The 21046-nt window shown below is 40.1% G+C and overlaps 1 protein-coding gene across 2 annotated transcripts in view; it reads right to left on the bottom strand.

The window, feature by feature from the left end:
* GBF1 (golgi brefeldin A resistant guanine nucleotide exchange factor 1) overlaps window positions 1-21046 on the bottom strand; it is a 101173-nt gene that overhangs the window by 18306 nt on the left and 61821 nt on the right. For both annotated transcript variants that reach the window (XM_063405752.1, XM_063405753.1), the window contains exons 5-17: window positions 17013-17131; window positions 16334-16442; window positions 15910-15970; window positions 14224-14278; window positions 7377-7512; window positions 6223-6452; window positions 5599-5767; window positions 5210-5421; window positions 4549-4647; window positions 3956-4150; window positions 3461-3647; window positions 2840-2980; window positions 2199-2287 (exon numbers count right to left, since the gene is read on the bottom strand). In XM_063405752.1, the coding sequence (XP_063261822.1) occupies window positions 2199-2287; window positions 2840-2980; window positions 3461-3647; window positions 3956-4150; window positions 4549-4647; window positions 5210-5421; window positions 5599-5767; window positions 6223-6452; window positions 7377-7512; window positions 14224-14278; window positions 15910-15970; window positions 16334-16442; window positions 17013-17131 (1802 nt within the window). The remainder of the gene's footprint in view (window positions 1-2198; window positions 2288-2839; window positions 2981-3460; window positions 3648-3955; window positions 4151-4548; window positions 4648-5209; window positions 5422-5598; window positions 5768-6222; window positions 6453-7376; window positions 7513-14223; window positions 14279-15909; window positions 15971-16333; window positions 16443-17012; window positions 17132-21046) is intronic.

Genomic DNA, 21046 nt, shown 5'->3' on the forward strand with positions numbered 1-21046 from the left:
AGAGCAAATAAACCTCAGTCATGTGGCAAGATCAGCCCTACCCAGTTACAACTGCTCTATTGTCCTCTTCCAGGTTCTCATAACTACCTCACCATCAAGAGACAGGCAGCAAGAATCCTCAGCACTTATTCAGCAGGTGTAAGGAAGCAATGCTGCAAAAGCTAAAACTAAGAACTAGCAAACATTCTCCTAGTGAGAGATGGTCCCAGGAACATTTGGTATTCCAGCCTGACAAGATTATCTGTAGGCTGGGAAGAGCAGCTACATATTTGGTTCTGAAAGGAAGTCACCTAATCTGCCCTCCTAGGAAACTAGACTGTACCATAGTCACAGTGTAATAAAACAACTATGAAAGGGTTAACTGAATGCTCTTGGTGGTGTTCAGAAAAACCAAAAGCACAAACAATGGTATGAACTTTACTAAGGAACCAGAATAAATGTCAGTTCCCTGTTAGCTCCTATCACGATCAGACTGCTAGCAATGACCTAGTGAACTAAATTCGTGACCATCATGATTACTAGCCCCCTGGGTTTCTCAGTACCTCAGAAGCCTCCAGCCCTCTGGTCTCTGCTTCCCCTGCCTGTGTGAGCATCCTCAAAACTGCAATGAAACAGACTCTGAAATAGCATGGACTACACCAAGACCCAGTGAGGCCATAACAAAAGAATAACCATGCACTGCCCTGGTCAAACAGGCCTGAAGGGACTGTATAACACTATAGCAGCATTTCGATTTAGCTGTAAATCCTGAAACCAAAGATATTCTATGGACTTATTACGTCCACAGACTTCTTAAAACCACTTGATCAGAGACTGGACTGCTGGCAGTTTGCACTGCATTTACAATCATGTCAGTCTTGTGCTTCTGAGATTCTGGTCACCGCCTTTGGAAAGATCAAAGAAAACTTTCTGTTTGATGCACAATTTGTTTTCTGCTTTTATTTGGCTTTTTTGTTCCTTCCAACTGTGGTTATTTAGTACTTCAGAGGTTAAAGGAAGTAGAACATGCTGGTGCCAGGTCAGCATCAACATAACTAAAGCTGAGTGTTTGGTGTGCCCTGTTTATGTGCTTAGGATGAAACCACTAGGAGATTTAGAGTCAGAAAACAATTTTCCCTGGGCAGACTCAGAGATTTATGAACATCTTGCTGCTCTCTACTCTTGATTTCTTCTAAACTTGTTTTCCAGCAAAGCAAAGCCAGAGTATTACCAAAGATTTTCAGTTAGAATAGAGTAAGCACTATACAAGCGCCCTTCTCAACAATGGACTTACAGAGTCCATCAAGCAAAGTTGCTATGAAAGCAAGATTTAAGGCCAAAACTTGGTGGTTCCTTTGAAGATGTGCTGATGATCACTTCCCCCCACTGTCTTGTGGCTGGGGAAGCCAGTTACCATTACCCCAGTGCAGCACTGTGTTGCAGGTAAAGAAGAAAGTTTCCAAGTACTGCAGTAAACTTCCTAGAGAGAAGCCAATGCTTTGAATTAACTCAGATCCAGGGAATGCCAGAGTGGATCACAAGGCATAGATTAGTATGGTAGCAGAAATGTACTGTATTTTCTTCTATTTTTGATTAAGTAAGTTTAAACAAATATGACCATTAATCCCTTATAAAAATGTAAAATGAAACCCCCTACGCTGGAGAGAGAAGCCACAAGCCTTTTAGTCACATACAAATAAAAACTCCTTTCTCTTTTACCACCAGTGAATCCTTCAAAGACATTCATTTCTTTTCCACTATACCATCTCCTTACCCCCACTACTACAGCCACTCGTGTTTCATTGAGAACATTTTCATATTGAAATTTAGTAATCTCTCACACCTGAAATGAGCCTATTTCATGCATATGTTGTGCAAAGAGAAAAAAATATGTACAAAGAACACATGTGAATAGACAAATTCTCAGAAATGCACAACAAAACAACCCAAACAGTCCCATGTAACCCCTGGGGACTTAAGATATATTCATCCACTGTCTCTGGAGGTGAAAGAGCAGGCCAGTCCCAGATATTTGACACAGAATAGTAGATAAATACAAAGCCATTAGCATAGAGTACCTTTAGCAACACTATGCCTCCAGAGACAGCAGAGACCAGAACTCAGCATTTCTGAGATATGATCAGTCATGCAAAGCCCATATGGGATGGGAAATGAGGAGAACACTCAAAGATCCACCTGTAGTATATTTCAAACCATACCTTCTTTTTGTTCTTAATCTGCATAAGTTCCTGAGGACTTGGAAGGATACAAGAAAATCGAGTAGGTCTCCTGGGGATACTCTTCTCAGCTAGAATGACAAAGCATCATTACAGTCAAACCTATCCCCAGAGTAGCATTCAGGCATGACAGTGTCCCATAATAACTTTCATTCATGGACTCTTTGCTGCAATATGCTGTCCTGCAAATGGCAGTCACACTTCACTTTAATTACTACATTCCTCCCACCCACATTTTCTTCAGCATAATTGCATAGTAGCTTCTTGTCCCAGACAATTTCACATAGCCACAAGATTTAATTTTCTAGCTATTTTGGCTATCTACATTACTGATTCCCTGAAGAGCCCCTAACTTACTTCAAAACTCTAAGCACTGCTGTGAATTTACACATTTTGACCCAAAGTGCCCCCCAGATCTAATTCCTCCCAGAAGAAATATAACAGCTAGTTGGCATAAAAAGCACACATATAATAAACATACATTCATCATATACCTCCTTCCAATTTTGAATGCAATAGCTACCATGGTCTACACTCTAGCAGGACCTGTCAGCAAATGTCATGACCATTCTTAGGATACAGACACCTGGGGTATTGTGTCAGGGCACTGCCAAGGCTATTACCTGCTTCACTTCCTCCTTCCAGTTCCATGCAGCTCTCCTTCATCTGGTCAGCCATAAGGCATCCACTGGTGGGAGGACATGCCCCAGCTGGCTCTGAGACTACACTGGAAGATTTTCCCTCACTGAATACTCTCTCAGTATCTGTAGAAGTTAAAACAAATAAATAAGAAAACAAACAAACAAAATCCACAAAAAAATCCCAATCCAAACACCTACGCAGAAACAAACCCGTAAGCCAAGGAAAAAAAGTATCAACAGAGAAATAATGAACTGATCACTCTACATTGAACATGTGCTTATTCAAAGGAGCTCCTTCTAGCACCATGATTTTGCAGTATCCTCAGTATCTTGTCTGCATGAATTCCATGGCATACCCTTATTCTGTTGCGACTGCTAGTCTTGACATGGTCTTTATATAAAGCCTCATGAGAGATAAATTTTAATATCTGCAGATTTTACAAATAGCAAGGTTATTAACATCAGTGTGTAGTTAAAAAATGTGCAGCAGGAAGACTGAAAACATGTATTTAAGGAGTTTACTATGTCAGCAACCAAAATGAGATCTCCAAGTTTAGCACAACACTAAGCTTAATATTAAAATATCAAAGAAAGGGGTCTTACTATTGCTTGTTTCTTTGGTGCTGTTGATGGTTTCTGGGCTGGGTTTGACAACATCCTTCTCTTGTTGATGTATGTTACTCAGCACTTTGGCTTGGCAGTGTGCCTCAGTGCTATCTATCACTGTCAGCAATGCTTCCAGAGACAGCAGATGGACAGTATACAGCTGTCCAGAAACTGGGAAGGCATTCTGGGAAATAAAATGAAAGTATTAGTCAACTTTCATATCTCTCTCATCATGACAGGGTAAGTCTCCCCCCACAGCTAGGGGAATGCAAAACACTAGAACAGAACACTCTAAGCTTTCTAGGTTGTATCTAATAGTTTATTTGCTCTGATATTATTAAAGCATCATGACTATTCTTTTTCTCTTCTGCTTCCAGATGTTCAATGGCCTTCCTCATCTCTACAGTGCACTCGCCACAGGCCCTTTACACACTCCCAATTTTAAGTTCTGCCCTGAGTCAGTGGCTGCCCCCTTCTGCCCCAGTTCAGCACCTTGGAGAGCAGCTTGGTGAGCTCCTCGAAGAGGTTGGCACAGTAGTAGTCACAGTCATAGTTTATGTACAGCTCAGTCACAAAACTGGGAATCCTCCACAGCTGAACTATGGCTTCCAAAGCCATCTCCTTCATTTCATAGGGCATCTTTGGGTTTTCCACAGTAATTATTTCCATCAGCTTCTTGATATACATCTGGCAGAAACACAGGGCAGCTCAGTTTAAGGGAAGAAAAAAAGCAGGAGAGTGAATAGCTTTGAGGACTGCAGAGGGAGATTCAAGCTTCACCTTCCCCCATAACATTCCATCTTCAATGATGGCTCATTCTGAAGGAGGCTGTAAAAAGTTTTCCAATAGTTCTCCCATTTTGTGCACCTGGATCTACAGTTCTAAAAAAACAGTCTGAAGGCAGGCAGCATAGTACCAGTCTCAAGGACATTTGATTTCCCAACAGAAAAAGGCCTACACAGCCTACCCATAACACTGAGTCATTTATACAAACATAATTTGACACTTAGACTCTATTTTACTGTCCAGATATATGCATTTAACTGAAGGCCAATGAGCCACCCAGCAATACTCAAAAAACTCACCTCCAGCTGGAATTTCAGATGCTCTCTCATGCTCTCAAAGAGAAGAAAGCACACCCTGAGGGAGGCTGCATACAGATTGAGCCGTTCAACACTCAATAGCTGAACCAGAAACAAAAAACTCTTTAAGAATTACAAAGGCAAGTCATTATGTGCTATAAGTAGCAGTATTATGGCACTGCAGGCACCACCTGCAACTAACCAAAGATCCACACACTGCCCAACATAGCAACGATATTTTAAAAAACAATCCCTTGCTCAACCTCCTGGTCCCACTTTTTGCTAGTGAGGATGAATATACTTAATTCTTATCTGTGTGTGGTAACAATTTACGTAATACAACTTGGTTCTTTTGCCATCCATAATTAGAACCAATTATATATACCATCCTCAGAACCAATTATATCAAAACACAGTGTTATCCCACAGTAACAGTTCATTCAAATCACACTCTTGGCCCTGGTCTGCAGAAAATAGCATGACAACTTCTCTGGCTTTGCAACAGCGCCATTTGTTGCAATTCAGAACTCTCACTGCAGTGCAGGAGAGAGTTTGTTTGCAGACCTGCCAAACCTCACAATACTAAATTTCAATATGCTCTTTGATAGAAATTTGTATCTGACTCTCCAGTGCCAAATTCCATGCGAACACGAGCCAGACTCACCTGAAATAGGTGCCGGCACAACTCCTCCTTCACGAGTCCCAGCAGGGACTGACAGTTGGCAATGGGTGCTGACTCCAGGGCAACAGTCAGCAGCTGCAGCCCCATGTGGATCATCACCTCAGAGTTGTGGCGGTCATGAGGGTTGGTGAGCGAGATGAGAAAGCGGAACAGTTCTCTAATACATGGCAACCCGTATGGGACCAGAGCTGCTCCTAAAGGAAAATGAGAGATTGGCAATCTGAATTTTCTTTTTGCAGCTGCCTAGCAAGTGTTAAAAATTTGATTGTTACAGACTCACTAAGGGATAGGAGCTTATCAGCCTCTTAGCAGGAAGTGAAACAAAACAGTAGAAATGAGACAGGACTTTAGCAGCATTGCCCACCTCTCACCTTCTTTTTGAGAAGACTGAGTAAAGCGTACTCCCCGGGGATTTACATAGTCCATGTCATGAACTGAGGCAGAGTCAGAATGTTCTGCTACAGATGTGCACTCCTCTAGGACCTCAGGGATAGACTCGACAGAAGCTGATTGGACCTTCTCCTCCCTCAGAGTTTCATTCTTCATTGAAATGTCATTTGAGAATGAAAGAAGCAAAAGAAGAGTTAACAAGTGCCAGACAAGTGAAAAAAAGGTCTCACGTGTTTGCAGTTAATCTGTAACCATTAAAACAATACAGGTCACTAATGGGAGAGTATCAGAAAAACAAAATTTAAGAGAAAAGAGAGCCTCTACAGAAGCTTTACATAACTCTAGGTTGTGAGACTAAGGACTTTACCTCAAAATTACTCCTATAAACTATCAATTCTTACTGCCTCTGAGGTCAAAATTGTGCTCTTATTTTTTGTTTTAAATGCTACACAACTTCAGCATGCTACTTCTGTTTAAGTTTTCCTAGCATTTTTTACCATTCAAAATATCTGCAGCTCGATGATCCTCTCAATAGCATTACTGTTGTGGGGAGAAGTGACTATGCTGGGAGTTGGAACTTTTCTTTGCAAATTACATTCGTGTACCTGGAGGTCAGGCTGATTTTGATTTTCAGTGGCTTTGGCCTCATTTGAAGGTGTTCCTGCATTAAGTCCCAAAGAAGCGACTTGGTCCAAATCTGTAAGGTCTTCCTTGGATGTTGTCTGTGAGGACAACTCCAACCCACTGTCTGTAACAGGGCTGACTGCTGATGAAACATTTTCTGAGCTCCCAGAGGAGCTGGGAGAAGGAGCATCTATGAAAGCAACTCCGCTTGCTGAGGAGAAACAGAAGCAAAATGGTTAGTATTGCTCTGTCCCTCAACCACAAATTCATACATTAAACACAGCAAATTCTTTCATTACTACTTCACACAGCAAATAGTCTCAGCAGCACACTAATGTGAGAGAACACAGATAAAATAAGATTACTCTTGATAGGTATTAATGAATTAAATAGATGAACATTGGAGATACTAGCAGTTCTCCAAATTTAACACAATAGCTGGAGTCTGACTGATTCAGCAAATTAGGTAACTTACACAGTTAGATAAACGGTGCAGAGGATTTACATAAGAAGGAATCTAAAAATAGTCTAAAAGGTGTACTTTACTTTTTAAAACAATGGCACTTTAAATACTCGCATCAAGAATTAACCATTCCTTCAAAGTGAGAATTTTGACTTGATTCTAAAGCAGGACCAATTTAATTCTTCCTAAACAAATGCAACTGCATTACAATTCAGATGGATCTGAAATATAAGTAGTGAAGAATTTTTACTATTCTAAATATGAAAATGTAGTGCTCCAAGAATCTAAGTGTTCTTTACGGAATCACAGAATCAATTAGATTGGAAAAGACGTCTGAGATCATCAAGTCCAACCTATGTCCCAATACCACCATGTAAGCCAGACCACTGAGAGCCACATCCAGTCTTTCCTTAAACACCTCTAGAGACTGTGACTCCATCACCTCCCTGGGCAATCCATTTCAATGTTTAACCAATCTTTCTGAGAAGAAATTTTTTGAAAACTCATTCTCCTGTACCTGAAGAGCTATGGTATCTTTTATTGCTACAGTCACTGAAAACTAATATGAAAATAATTAATGCAAAATAATGTATTAGAAGAAATAAAATAGAAAGATTCAAAAAAACTCTAGCATGGGTGCTGTCTGGTCTCTTGAAAAAGATTTCAATTTACCTGTGGTATTAGTAGCATTGCCTGCTGACTGTTCTGTCCCAGGAGAGGGCTTAGTTACGTGTCGAGGAGGCCTAGGTGATCTCTTCTGTTTTTTCCATTTTGATGATTCACTCATTCCTCCAGCTCTCATTTTCAACTGAAAACCAATAACCATTAATATCAGTATTGCAAAATCACATAGCACAATGGATTACACAAGACAACTCACAAAGGCCACCTCAAAAACTTTAAAGTCAGGCAAAAGTACTTAAATCTATCACACAAATTAATCACCACCTCAAAATCATGCAAACAACCAGTTGAATCCCCATATATTAGCCAACACTCCACATCTAAATCAAGGGACAATTAACTGCAGTTACTCTGCTCTAATGTATGCTTAACAGTTCAATTATCACAGCACTCCCTATTCCCTACCAATACCTCCGAACTTTAAATTAGGATTAAAAATTCTCTTAGACCTACACATCTCAAATCTCTTTGCTTCTACCAAAGCTCATAGAGTTCCAAAGGGCATCAATTAAAGTATCTGAGTAAGCATTAGTTAGGTTTGACATGAAACTAAAATTTCACCATCTATATATCAAGCTAGGAATGAAGCATGAGTATGCTGCAGCTGTCACTCATCTCTTGCCTCAATTCACTCTTCATCTTTGTAGCAATGCCATGCTCATTTTCCTCCATGCTCACTATTAACAAGTATTTCTAACACTTCACTTGCTACTGGTGCATGTTACATTGCAAATACCACCCTAGTGTTTTAGAAACAAACCTCATTCTCCTTTCACCTGTCTTCTGTCATTACTTCTCCCCAGATCTAAATCTAACCATAACTCTTGATATCCTTGTTTACCAAGATTCGACTTCTAGTTTGTACACAGAATTTTGACTAGGAAAACAAGGACAAAAGCAGGAGCAGGGCAGACTGTGTGGCACTTGCTGCATAGCACCGCTATTCCAGGCATGCAGAAATGCTCCAGAACTTCCTAGGAACAGTATGGTATTTAGTCACATAGCTAATGGCTCTAGCCAGCATGAAAACCAGTTCTGCCAATGTAAGTTCTCCAGGTACAGGACTCCATCTACTCTTGTGTTTGGTAACTGCAGTTGGCTTTTCTGATGCTGCCACCTCCTCAGTTTGGGTGCAGATTTAAGCACTGAAGAGGTACCTTGCACATCGTGGAAACCATTCAGCAAGTTTCAGTACCAGTCTCTATTCAATGTTCTTCTCTGTAAATTTATCACAGTTAAGTTTTGTTTTGGGCTATAATATTCCTTAGTTCTTGTATGTCTAGCATCAGATTTAACTTACGTAGAAGACAGCTATATTCTTTAGTCTCTTCCTTTTTCTGCAACTTACCTCCTTCCAGCTACTACTGCTCTTAAATACCAATAAACCTTCTAGGTTCCATCACTGTTTTTCCTTCTCTTTCTATTTTCTGGGTAGAATTCTAACTCCCTGTATACGGCCTCAGCCTGTACTTCTTCCCATTTAAACAAAGCTTGGGAAAATGTTATATCCCAGTGCAGTAAACCATTTGTGTAACTTCCTTCACACCACAAGTTGTATTTGTTTGATGACTAATCCCCAGGTTTTAGCTGCGCTACAGTTTCCTTGAGTGTGTTAATTAATAGATTCAGAATTACTTTGCTCCTTGTTATTTCTTTCAAATATTGCAGCAAGGATCTTCTAAATCACAGCTTCTGGCAAATAGTTACATGACAAGCACACAGCTAAAAATAAAATTTTGCAGATTTCAAAATGTTTAACAATGCTTATGGATCCCAATCCCTTCATGTCAAAATTATCAGCTCTCTCATCTTTCCTATTTACTGCTTCATAGGGCTATATAAAATGTGTTCCCTTTGATTCTTGCCAATTTCTAAAATCTGAGCCTTAAATACTACTAATAGTTGCATTTATTAAAGGCTTAAGCTACAAATTAGATCAGATAGTTTTACCTACCAACTATTACAGAAATAGCTGTATTTTTTTTCTCCTTTTTCAATAACTTATACAATAAGATCCGAAGACTTACGGTTCATTGTACTGAACTACTTTCATTAGGAAGGAAACCTGGAAGCATTGTATGTTAAACCAAATAAAGTCTGTTTCACACGATTTCAAAACAGACTTTGCTTCTAGTGAATAAATCTTGTTGTCATTATTTGCCAGGTTAACAGTTACTTCCAGCAGGATGCAAAACTGAATCAGCAACATGGAGCTGAGCTACTGATACAGGCTAACCATGCACTGCTCCTTCTGCCCTCACATCTCAGTGCCCCTGAGAAACACCTAACATTTGAAACATTCTATCGGACAATCCAACCTGACAATTTAATTACTATTTCTAATCTCCCCTTTCATACAACACCACATACCATCTCAATTCAACACTAGCCCTTCCAAAAAAGCACTTTTCCTCAGACATAAAATCTACCCTCTGTGATTGTCTGGTGTTTTAACTTCCAAGATTCCATCTTGAGGATCATAAGATACAGGCCCATATGTAATCATTTTGATGAACCTGTACTGTCTTTCAGAGACTGAGTCACAACACCTTCATATGGATGGGAAACAGTGTAGTCAGGCAAGCAAGAAAACTTACTTGAATTTTAAAGACTCCAAAAAATTTAATCACACTACAAATCATTTAGACCAGAATCTAAGTTTATTTGAGCTTTTTAGGTGGGTTTTTTTTTTTGCAGTGTTTTTTGGGATTTTGATTTGGGTTGGTTTTTGTGGGTTTCATTTTTTGTGGTTTTTGTTTTGGTTTGGCTTTTCATGTTTTTGGAGGGTTAGGTTTTTTTGGTTTTGTTTTTTGTGTTTTATTTGTTTGGTTTTGGTTTTTTAGGGGGGCGTTTTGGGGAGGGAGGGAGAGGTTTTTTTGTTTCGGTTCTTTTTTTCTTTGCAGGGAGTGGAGGGATGGGTGGGGTGAGATGAGATTACCCAGTAGGTCTTTTCCATCTCATACCACCCAATCTCCACAAACAGGTATCCTTTTATTAGAATTACCCAGTAGGACTACATAGGACTACGTCCATATAATTTTGCCATCCCTCATTTTCTTTTGCTATCTCCTTTTGCTTCAATGAAGCAAACTATTGCACAGCTTTAAAAATTTGCAGAAGCAAATAGAAATGCTTAATAAAAACATTTCACCAGTGTCAAGAGGCTAAATGCTGTTTTAATAAACAAACACGGAGTTTGGGAATTCTAAAACAATACATGTATCAAAGGACAGCAAAGTAACACCATTCCTCCTGGATTTTCTTTGAATTAAAAGATAACAACCTCACAACTCCTTGCTTTTAATATCAGGATGAAAACTGTAAAAAACACTTGTACAGTTTGCCTTTGACTAAAGGAACTATTTCTAAATCTTGTTTTTGCTTTCAATTCCAAGGCATTTAACAGTTTCTCTAGAAAGCTTCACTGTATGTTAACACACTGATACTTTAAACCTAACATTGCCTTTTTGACTAAATGCAGCAGCTAAATGGCATTTAATAGATCACTAACATATCCTGAATCTTATACATTATCTAAAACTCTCCTTCTCTCTTACGTGCTCAGTGATATTAGAGCTTTTAATTATCAGCATCCTTGAGACTACATTAAGCTTGTACTTTTGATGGTAAAAATCATTTAATGTTAGTATTTAAAAAATATTCTTTAGAAATGAGAGAGGGAGCTCAGATGTACTATTCATTCATCTGGGAATTCTGTACAGATTCAATTACATTTATCAGAGTTATCTTTGCATAAAAAATGCTCACAAAATTATAGAAGAAAAAAACTACAAGACTCCAAATGCTTCCTTTGATAGATGAGGTTTTACGAATAAAACCCTAGCTAAGGTCTAGGAGGTAAAGAAAAATGTAATACTACAAGATTCTTTTTAAAGGGTCCATGAGATCTCATTTTTCTACAAGCCACCTTACCTGTACTCGTTTGTTTTTCCATAAGATACTGTAAGCCTCAAGAGAAAAGGGCAGGGGCCAATGATTAGTAATGAAAGTGATTATACTAAAACACGAGCTCATTCTAGATGCAGCATGGAACTGGTCAGCACACCAAGTAGCGTTCAAGACACAAAAGCATGCAGAGAGAACGCAGTCCACGATCCAAGTCCTGGAGACACCGAGGCAGTCCAGTCATCTCATTTACGTACCTGCCTGTACTGCAACAACTAATTGAAGGTTATTTGGTGAAATGCATTTTTGCCTCTTAGGCAACTATGAACAAAATCCACCCCAAAAATCTGTGAAAATTCAGATTTATCTTCCTGCTAACTCCCACAGCAGAACCCAATGTTTACCTAGAACACTTTCTACTGCAAAGGGAAACATTTCTTAGTCTTTTTTCCTGTGTAACTCTGCATAAATCTGCAAGTCCTGGGCCACTGCCTTTCAAATTATCCTCTTTGTATAACTATTTTGTCTTAGACACAGGACAAAAGAGTGGCATTTCTCAATGTTCTGTTCAGCTCTGTTTGGACTAAGTAACATTAATGGCAGACAAAAAATAAAGCTACATTAAGTTTATGAACCAACATGAAAAACTTGAGAACAGTCCTGTCTCAGTTAGTTTTTCAGGGTTACTATGACTGATCCAAACCAAATAATCTGCATGCCTACAGTATTTCTTTAGAAGTATTTGCTAGGGGAATTAGCAGGCACTAACATGTTTCAGTTTGGCCCCACTGATCCCCCATTAGCATACACTGTGCTGGACACGTACCTAATTTCAGCAGAAACATGAACAAAGATGTTGAAAATATACAGCAGTCTCCTTCAAAAAACCTTTAGAAAGCATTGAACTCTTTGGCCCTGTACCAAGTAACAAAGCTCAGAGATTCACCTGGACTACAAAAATTTTAAGGCATGCTGCGTCAAAAGACTCATCAGGTATATGGAGGAGCTATGTCTATAATTAAGATCAACAGGCAAGACACACAACAATTCAGAGACAAATCTACACTTTTTATGTTTCTTTTTTTTGGGTTTTCACTGTCAAATCTTACCCATGCCCTCCCACTCCCTTCCTCCAGAGGATGCTGTGATGGTGTCTTAGGTGGCACTCACCAAGACACTCAATACTGCAGAAAAACAAGGGTCTCTCCCTCCCAAGCCTGCCCCGGCTGCAGCCACAACACTGCAAAGCAACCACGGCATGCACTGTCTCCAAAAGCCATGCTGTGTCAAATGAGTGGAGGGAGAATTGCTGCACACAACGTAACTATCTCTCAGGTGGTGTTTACAAGAGAAGGAAGAGGGGAGTAAGGTAAGAAGGGAGAAGGGAGAGAGAGACCTTCAGGTTCTTAAAGATCAATACCCTCTCTAATTGGTTCAGGGCTTTGGGCTGTTCCCCACTACTTAGCTCCAGTTTGTTGAGGAGACCTGAAGAAATCTGTGAAAGATAGGCAAATGCATGGTTTAAACAAAGCAAAATAAACCCAAAGAGAAGAATAACCTGGCAGAGTGCAAGGCTGCAGGGCACACTCCTGGCATGCAGAGCAAAGAGACAGTACAGGGTAACTGCACAGGTTGGACACAAGACAGAGCATCACTTAACCGGGCTGGGAGCAGCCATCACTTGGTAAGGGCAGCCTTCCTAAACTCCATCACCTTCACTGAACACTTTCTGTACACAGACCATGACAAAGCCTGATACCTGCCACACATTAGCCTGATCTCTTTTAGCTTTCCGTATGCCAGCCTACCATCATCACAAATCCTGTGACTTCTCCCACAGCAAGGGAAACAAGCAGTCAGGAGTTTACTGTACAAGAAGTAAAGGCTTAAGCTTTATTACATTTCAGATTCCTACAACCAAGCATTCAGTCTCTCAAAACTCTGCTATACTGGCTCTGAAATGTATGCTTACCCTATGCTGTCCCTTTTCTCAACTCACTGAAATAAAGAGTGGAAGTTATAAACTGTACATTCAGTGTTAAGCTGAAAGGTTGTTATTTCTTCTCTAGCAATTTTCCCCATTCTGTTGCTCTTGACAGCAGACTCTATTACATTTACTGACATTCTCCACATGGAATATTAAGAATATAGAAGTATACACGCAGTTTCTCAATAGGACCTCTCTTAAAAGAAACTACTACATTAATAATCATATAAGGTCACATCATGGTATTTGAAATACTGAATCCAGCTGCTAAAAACCTCACTGTATTGATCAAGATGGTGGCATTGAGCAAACCCAGAACTTCCATGCTCAGAAAACTGTACATTTAGGGAAAGGGAGATAAAGAAAGTCTACTTTGATTTGGCTGCTGACAGAGATGGCATTGATCATGTGAACTAAGGTGTTCACCACAGAACAATACCCCTTCTAGAAGTCACCAAAACTTTTTCTACAAAAGCCGATTTCATGCTTTCATGCTGTTTCACCAGCCTCAAAAAGTTTCCCTTCTACACAGGAGGAACTGGAGAAAAATATGTCCCAAGAGCTCAGTATTAGACTTGTAGTGAACAAAGAATGATGAGAAAGAAGCTGGAGAGAGAGCAGAAAACAGCAAATAACCAGACAATGACACCATGAGGTCCCAGAACTTGCTGGGGTTTTCTGGCCCACAGCAGCTGATGGCTGTTCCCAGAATCCAGACTGTCTCACTTAGGCAGCAGTATCATTAAAAAGACTTGCCACTGGACTATGTGGACTTAGTCCTACACAATTAATGAATCTATGCCCATTTATGCGGTTAAACATGCTCTTTCAGTGAACTGGCACTTGTAGAAACGAAGAAATACAAGTGTGAAAACAAACAAAATAGAAATGAGCACAAGCCAAAGACAGGAGCAGAACAGTCAACACAGTGCTGAGTCTTACCTTCTTCATGTTTGTTCCCATGTAGCTTTTGGGCTCTTCTTTAAACTGAGGCAACCTGAAATACAAAGAGCAAGCCAAAATACATAAGCTTACATGGATTAACAAGAAGGGGAAAGAAACAGGCTGGTCTTTCCGGTCATGCTGCAGATACTAGAAAACTCAAATTAGGTTTTTTCACAAAGAGAACTCTCCTAATGTCTTTTCCTCCCACACAAATAGAGATGAGAGGTGCTTTGCACGCTATTACTACTAATGGCTATTTTTTAATATTGATTTTCCTGCCATGTAAAGACCATCTCTTTTCCTTCAGCGTATGTTTTCAGCAGTGGACTATTTACATTGTTCAAAACAGGTTTCTCTGATGCTGCTAAAAACAGCTGCTGAGTCAGTGTCATCCATACATCTTGCAGTGTACATGTTATTACTAGTCATGGCAATTCTTCTCTTTGAATTTGTAGAAACCCCAGCAGTTATCCTGTGTTCTGCATCATATAAACACAGTTGTGGAGGGCAGCAGATGTTGAATCTTTGGAGATAAACAGTTCCCGTATCAGAATGAGGTAGACTGCTCTCACCTGTGCTACCAAACGACAGCATGTACAGCTCTACAATTCCACACACCCTGCTCTCTCTTCTGTTTCTTTACTACAGTTCTGTCTTTACTTGATGAGGGTATAAAAGCCTCGGAGCACAGCTTTAGCTGTTTCTTTTTCTGGAAAGCAAGACAGCTGAACCACCCCTGCAGTTGCTGCCTTTGCCTTGCATCTCTGTCCCAATGTCCACAGCCACAGATGGTGATGGTGTCTCCAAGCCTTATCAAGAAGGACAGAGGAGAGGATTACACAGTAAGAAATGAAAAAGCACCAAGTAAAATTCACTTATGCATTTGGAGAAAAGGTAATGTGGTCTCTCCTCTTTGAGATTGATTCTGACTTTGCCCAAACAGTCATCCAGTGCACAATGTAGGGCATGCAGAGGAGAAAAAAACCCTGAGATCCCATTGGAAATGTGTGACAATGGGAAAAAAATAGGATGAAACTGTGTTTCATAAGCTGTCAGTTTCACCAAAATCCTTTTCTACTGGAAGAATATCTGTACCTATAAAATTTTCCTTTTTACAATACCCAGAGAAAGTCTATGATTACTTCATTATTTGGAGAAACAGTTTTGAAGTTAATTAACTTACTTAAGTTTTAAAGAAGTCATCTTAATTATCTGAAGGGTGCTGAAAAGGACAGAACATTTGTCCAAGACACAGGATTTCCAGAGTTTCAAACGTTTGTTGATGAGTGAGGTCAAAGCTCTCAGCTTGAAATCAGTATGTGGCTATTCAACACCATTTCTATTCTCTCTGCTAAAGAGAGCTATATTTTTTAGAGCACCTTTTTTCAGTGAAGTTTGCATTCTCTGCCCTGAAACTGGTTCTCTATCCTAAAGCTCTTCATTACTTGGCTGCCCATCTCTCCTCAAAGGACACCTTAAACCAGGCAACCTTCCTTACCTCTGTCTCCCTTCAGTCTGACAGGGTCAGCCCTAGAGAAAAGTGCCAAATCCTTCATCCCCTTCCACCTCTAAATAATGACCATTTTGGATGATTTTTCTGAGGGCCCTTAAGTGGAAGTGTGGAATCTTTCTGTCCTTAGAGGGCCATCTCGGCAATGCTGAGGCAAACACAAGCAGGTTTACCTTGTGAAGAGCAGCTGCACCATGTCGACCAGAGTGTGCTCTGCAGATTTTCTCAATAACTCTGCGAAGACAAAAACAAATAACACAGGTGTCATTACTCAGTGTGATATTATCAAGAGGCTTCTTCAAGCAGACTCCCCTCCGAGTCTTGTTTACAGAGATTACGGCAAATTTATTAAAACCAGCTCCAACCCCGTGTTACTGCAAACGGTCACAGCATCACACGGTGGCGCTACACAGCTGGGGAAAAGAGCAAACCAAACTTGTGCCGCGAACGCCCAACAAATTTTCCATGAAGTTGTAGAAAGACACAATAATATAAAGCGCAGCAGCTTTCCATGGATGCATGCTCTACAACATGTTAATGAACTAGTTAATGCTGAGGAAATCAGGTTCTTAACGGGAGAAGTATGCACAAACCTACCACTGAGCCTCATTTCGAAGCAGATGCGGAAACAGGACTGCATGATCTCACACACCGATTCATTGGTGAGGTGGGCTCCCACTGGGGTCAGCAGCAACGTCCTCAGCACCTGCGAAGAACAGCACCCATATGGACCACACTGCAAGGACACTTGCATGCATGCCCAAGAGGAGGTTGGTTTCCTGAAGAAAGACTCCTGGAGTAATTTCAAACTGAATGCTGTGCTCAAGAAGTCAATTAGGAGACAAGACCCCTGATATGCTGCATGCTACCCAATATTAATAATTATTCAGGAACTAGATATCTGCTCAGAATTACATAGACCAAAGAGGTATACATTCCATAGTTTTGTCTCTACATAGAATTTTTCTCAAAAATAAGTTTGAGAGCTCCATATTCTTAATTAACGGCCCCAACAGAGATCATGCATAACGTAGACTTATCAACACTACCACATTATCAAGTTCATAATTTTAAAATCATCTAATGTAAGCTTTTAACTATTTTCATTTGGAAAAGCTTTTACCACAGGTATATGAGCCATCTGTTTAAAAATAAAGTCTGTCACTAAGCTCCTACAGAGTCAAAACATTGCTCCCTCCTCTTCATCTCTATGTAACAGGATATGTTCCACAACAGGCAGCAACCATTATGGTAATTACCATTTCTCTCCTCTTACCTGTAGGATTTTCATCAAGACGACCTCATCACTCGCATGATCTGTGCCCACAAATCGAGCATGAGTGACAGCATCTGCCATGTTCTCCATCCCCTCTGCTGTGCCCTCATGGCTGGGATCTGAATAACAGAATAAAAATATGCATCAGGGAACAGCAATCTACAGTTCACCACCTCTGTGGGGAGACATCTACATGGAGATTCTGTGTGACCTTCAGCTTCCTCGATTTATGTGACTTGCAGTGAGTTGACCCAACAAGAACATAATTCACCTTCCACTAACAGAAAAATTTTACAACTGTGAGCTTTCAGAAAGCTATATCAAGAAAGTGCTTACATTTGAAAAAAGATATAACTTAACAAAGAAAATAATTACAATTATGTTGTTTCTGATTCTCTATGTTTTAGAAGTTAACTTCTAAGACTGTGTTCTGTTCCTTACAATACAGCACAATCAGCTATTAAATGCATTCAGTGCCTCCTTAGGAATAAAGAAAAAACAGCTCTTAAACATAGGGAACCTAAAATTTACTGTCATGAGAAGAAAATGCCAAACAGGTTCCACTAAATTGAGAAGTGAAAATTGTCTCTTGTTCTACATCCCTCTCAAGGAACGAGAGCTGGGAAGGAACAGACCAGTAGCTTTCCCCAGAGAAAACAGCAGACAGACACAATCACAGTTTAGATATCAGAGTTGCAGGCCTCCCACTCCAATCATTCATCAAGGCTCCTTCTCTCTATTTCAGTCTTTTGCAGCTACAAACAATGGTGCAGTTGAGAGAATGTTTAGGATGAGATTGTTGCTAGTAACTGTATCTCATGCTACATTACAGTGGCTTCAGAAAAGCTGCCTCTGGCTTTGATTTCATTCTCACTTAGACAATATGGCACTGTGCAAGAATCTTGATACCCTTCTACCTAAACAGTCATTAGGAAAGAAAGGAGACAACCTAAACATTGCTTAATACCTCATTAATTGGCAATGGGGCCTCTTGAACTCCAGCGAGAAGGATGCTGACAGAGGAACCACGCAAGACCTTGTACGCTTTGCAGAGAAATTTTGCAGATTCCCTCTTTGACTCCAGTAATGTTCACTTCTAAGAAGGGCTATAAGCCCCTGGTATTAAAGAAAGCTGCCCTTATTGTGGTCCAGAGACAGCAACCTCTACCACACTCTTATCCTGAGCAGCTCCAGGATAAGAAATTTCTCACAGTTGCATGAAACTGAAATGGCACTAGTGTACTTCAGAATCACATAAACTTGCACAGGAACAGCCCTTTGCCATTGCCATCTCTTACACATTTCTATTAAGAACAGATCTTGCTTACTTTTGACATTGTTCACGCACACACACACACACACACACACACACACACACACAGAGAAATCTTGCCTAGTTTAGAGTGAGTTCCTCTCCTGGTTTACCAGGCAAACTTCACTGAGCTATCAAGAAGGCTGTTCTCAAACCAATTGGTCACCTAGTTTAGCAGCAGCACACAACAGGATACAAAACTGACAGGGGGAAGCTGATATGGGAATATTAGGTAAGAGGCCTGGCTGTCAAAAGCAGTCCTCTGCATACCTTCAATAATGGCTTATAATCCAGTGAGAAGCTACTACTCTTCTACCAGAGGCAATAAAATCAGTCATAGGTTAGTATCTCATGTACTCTTATTCATGGAGGTAATAGCTTAAATCACCAGTGGTGGTGTAGGCTCATTCTGAATTGTCTTAATTAAATTAGGCAAAGACCAGTGGTGTTACAATGCCAGCACCTACATTAGCATTATTGTTAACCAACCTCAATAACCACAGTGGAACGCAGCCCAGTGGGAATCAACACGAAAAAGCAACTGGTTGCACAAAAGGCTCCCACAGGCAGGACACTTCACTGTCACCTTTTCCAGTAGATGTGAGTTACTCTAGTCTTAGGGATATATTTACTTGTTGTTACAGATAAACAGTCTGTGCGAAAAGGAAATGCAAACAAGCTGTGCACATGCTTCTTTAACACATCTGTGAGTACTGCTTTGCTGTCCTAGCCCCTACCTTCAACACCTCTCTCCCAACACACATCACGCCTGACTACTCCAGTTCTGGCTCCCTGGAACAGCACTACAAATTCAGGTCAATTTATAAAGCCTCTTGAGTTCAATTAAAAGCACAGATACTTCTACTTTACAGAAACAAGATACAGAAAAAAATCTTTGTTCCCTTGTGAGAAAACAGTACGGAAAGATGTATCGATGCCTGCTCAGAATCACTAACAAGAAGTTTGAGTGAGCACAGTAACACTTTGAAAATTGCCATCTACAATGCAAAGATCTAGATACCCTATCTAGACACACGTATTTCATACCAGGTGCAGTCTTACAACAGTTGGGCAAAAGAATAAACAGAAATCAGAAAATCCAGGCTCTGAACCAGTGGGAATTCAGGAAAGCCAGAAGCCTGCTCAGCAACACCTTTAATGGAACTAAATAAATCACCAAGGAGACAGACAAGGTAGAGGGGAGAACAAGCTTTAAACTCCTTAAACAGCATGTCCTCTCACTGGGAGCTGAGCAACAGTTACTTACAGATATGTAGTTTTCAGGAATATCAGGGAAAGCTAACTTTAGAAATGGAGCCAGAAGCTGCTGTGGACAATAAAAAGAGCTCATGCTTTTTCTGAGGGAAATATAGAAAACCCAATTCTGAAATTTAGCCACTAGTCTTCCTCTAGCTAAGGTCTGAGCTCATCCAGTAGGCTGACAGCTCACTAGCTACTGTGAAACTGCTGAGCAAGGAAATAACTACTCTGAGGGATAAAGATCAATGGGAGTTTAGTATTGCCAAACAGTTTTCTAGTACTTCAAAAGTTATTGTGTAGTTTATCAACTAAAACTTGTAGAAGTACTTAGAGCAGAGGATAATCACTGTAAGGCTAACTATTCCTGCTAAGACACACACATGGTGGATATCAAGTAATTGTATCTGAGCTGTGACTGCACACTATACCATTAGTGAATTTGAAATTCAAACTACTAGACATCAGAAGTCTTAAACTCTACTCAAGAATTATTCTTTTCTAACTGGTTTTAAAACATACGCCTCAGCAATACTGGCCTAAAAAGGAGACAGATAACCACCTCTGACATGTGACAGAATAAAAAAACAATGAGACTGCACAAGGATTAGCTATGAAATACTTTGGAAATGGGAAAAGAAAGCCATTTTAAACAAAGATATTTATCACAGGAGTTTGGCCCTTTCACTGCACCCTGGTTTTCAACCCAGTGTGTACAGCAAAAACCAACCACTCACAAAACAGACAAAGCTAATGTCACTTTTTTAAAAAGTGCTGGCTTCACCTGTCATTATGCTGCCCTAAAACATGCTGTAAATATCTGCCACACTGCAATTTCCCTATCATGGTTATGCCAACATCCTTCTCTCTTGCTCTGTATGGTTTGAAACATTTACACATTAAGAACAGTTTTAAGCATTTCCTATGTTTAGGCAAACAGCCTTTAGACTACCTTTAGTCTCATATTACAAAAAGAAAATATAATACCAAAAAGCTTTCATTTAACAACACAACCTAGCCAGATGTTCAGCCAGCACTACTAATCCCAGTCTAACTGGTATCTGGAGCAGCACAAAGGACAAGGCTGCTCTGAATGTCACCTGAAGCAACAACCAAGGTCTTAGATTACAGGTTCTGCCTCAGAAAAAAAGCCAGGCAGAGAGTCTTCCTCTATCTACTCCAAAGACACACAATCACCAACAGTTATAGGGATGCACTCTTGTTGGAGTGACCCAATTAATACTCTAAACAACAAGCAGCTAGAGGAAGGCTACAAATTCTTAACCTCATTTTTTCCTGTTTCTGCCTCAAATCAAGTGTTTGTTGTCAGTTGCCTGTGCAGATATTTGCCTGGACATGTGATACAGATCATAAAAGCTCACAAGAAGAGTCCACCCCTCACTGTAATGCTGAAAGTCCTCTATTTTGCATTATTGCTTAATCCTTCAGGGAGACATGTTTTACA

This window comes from Prinia subflava, chromosome 9, assembly GCF_021018805.1.
Source record: "Prinia subflava isolate CZ2003 ecotype Zambia chromosome 9, Cam_Psub_1.2, whole genome shotgun sequence".
NCBI classification, from domain to species: Eukaryota; Metazoa; Chordata; class Aves; order Passeriformes; family Cisticolidae; genus Prinia; species Prinia subflava.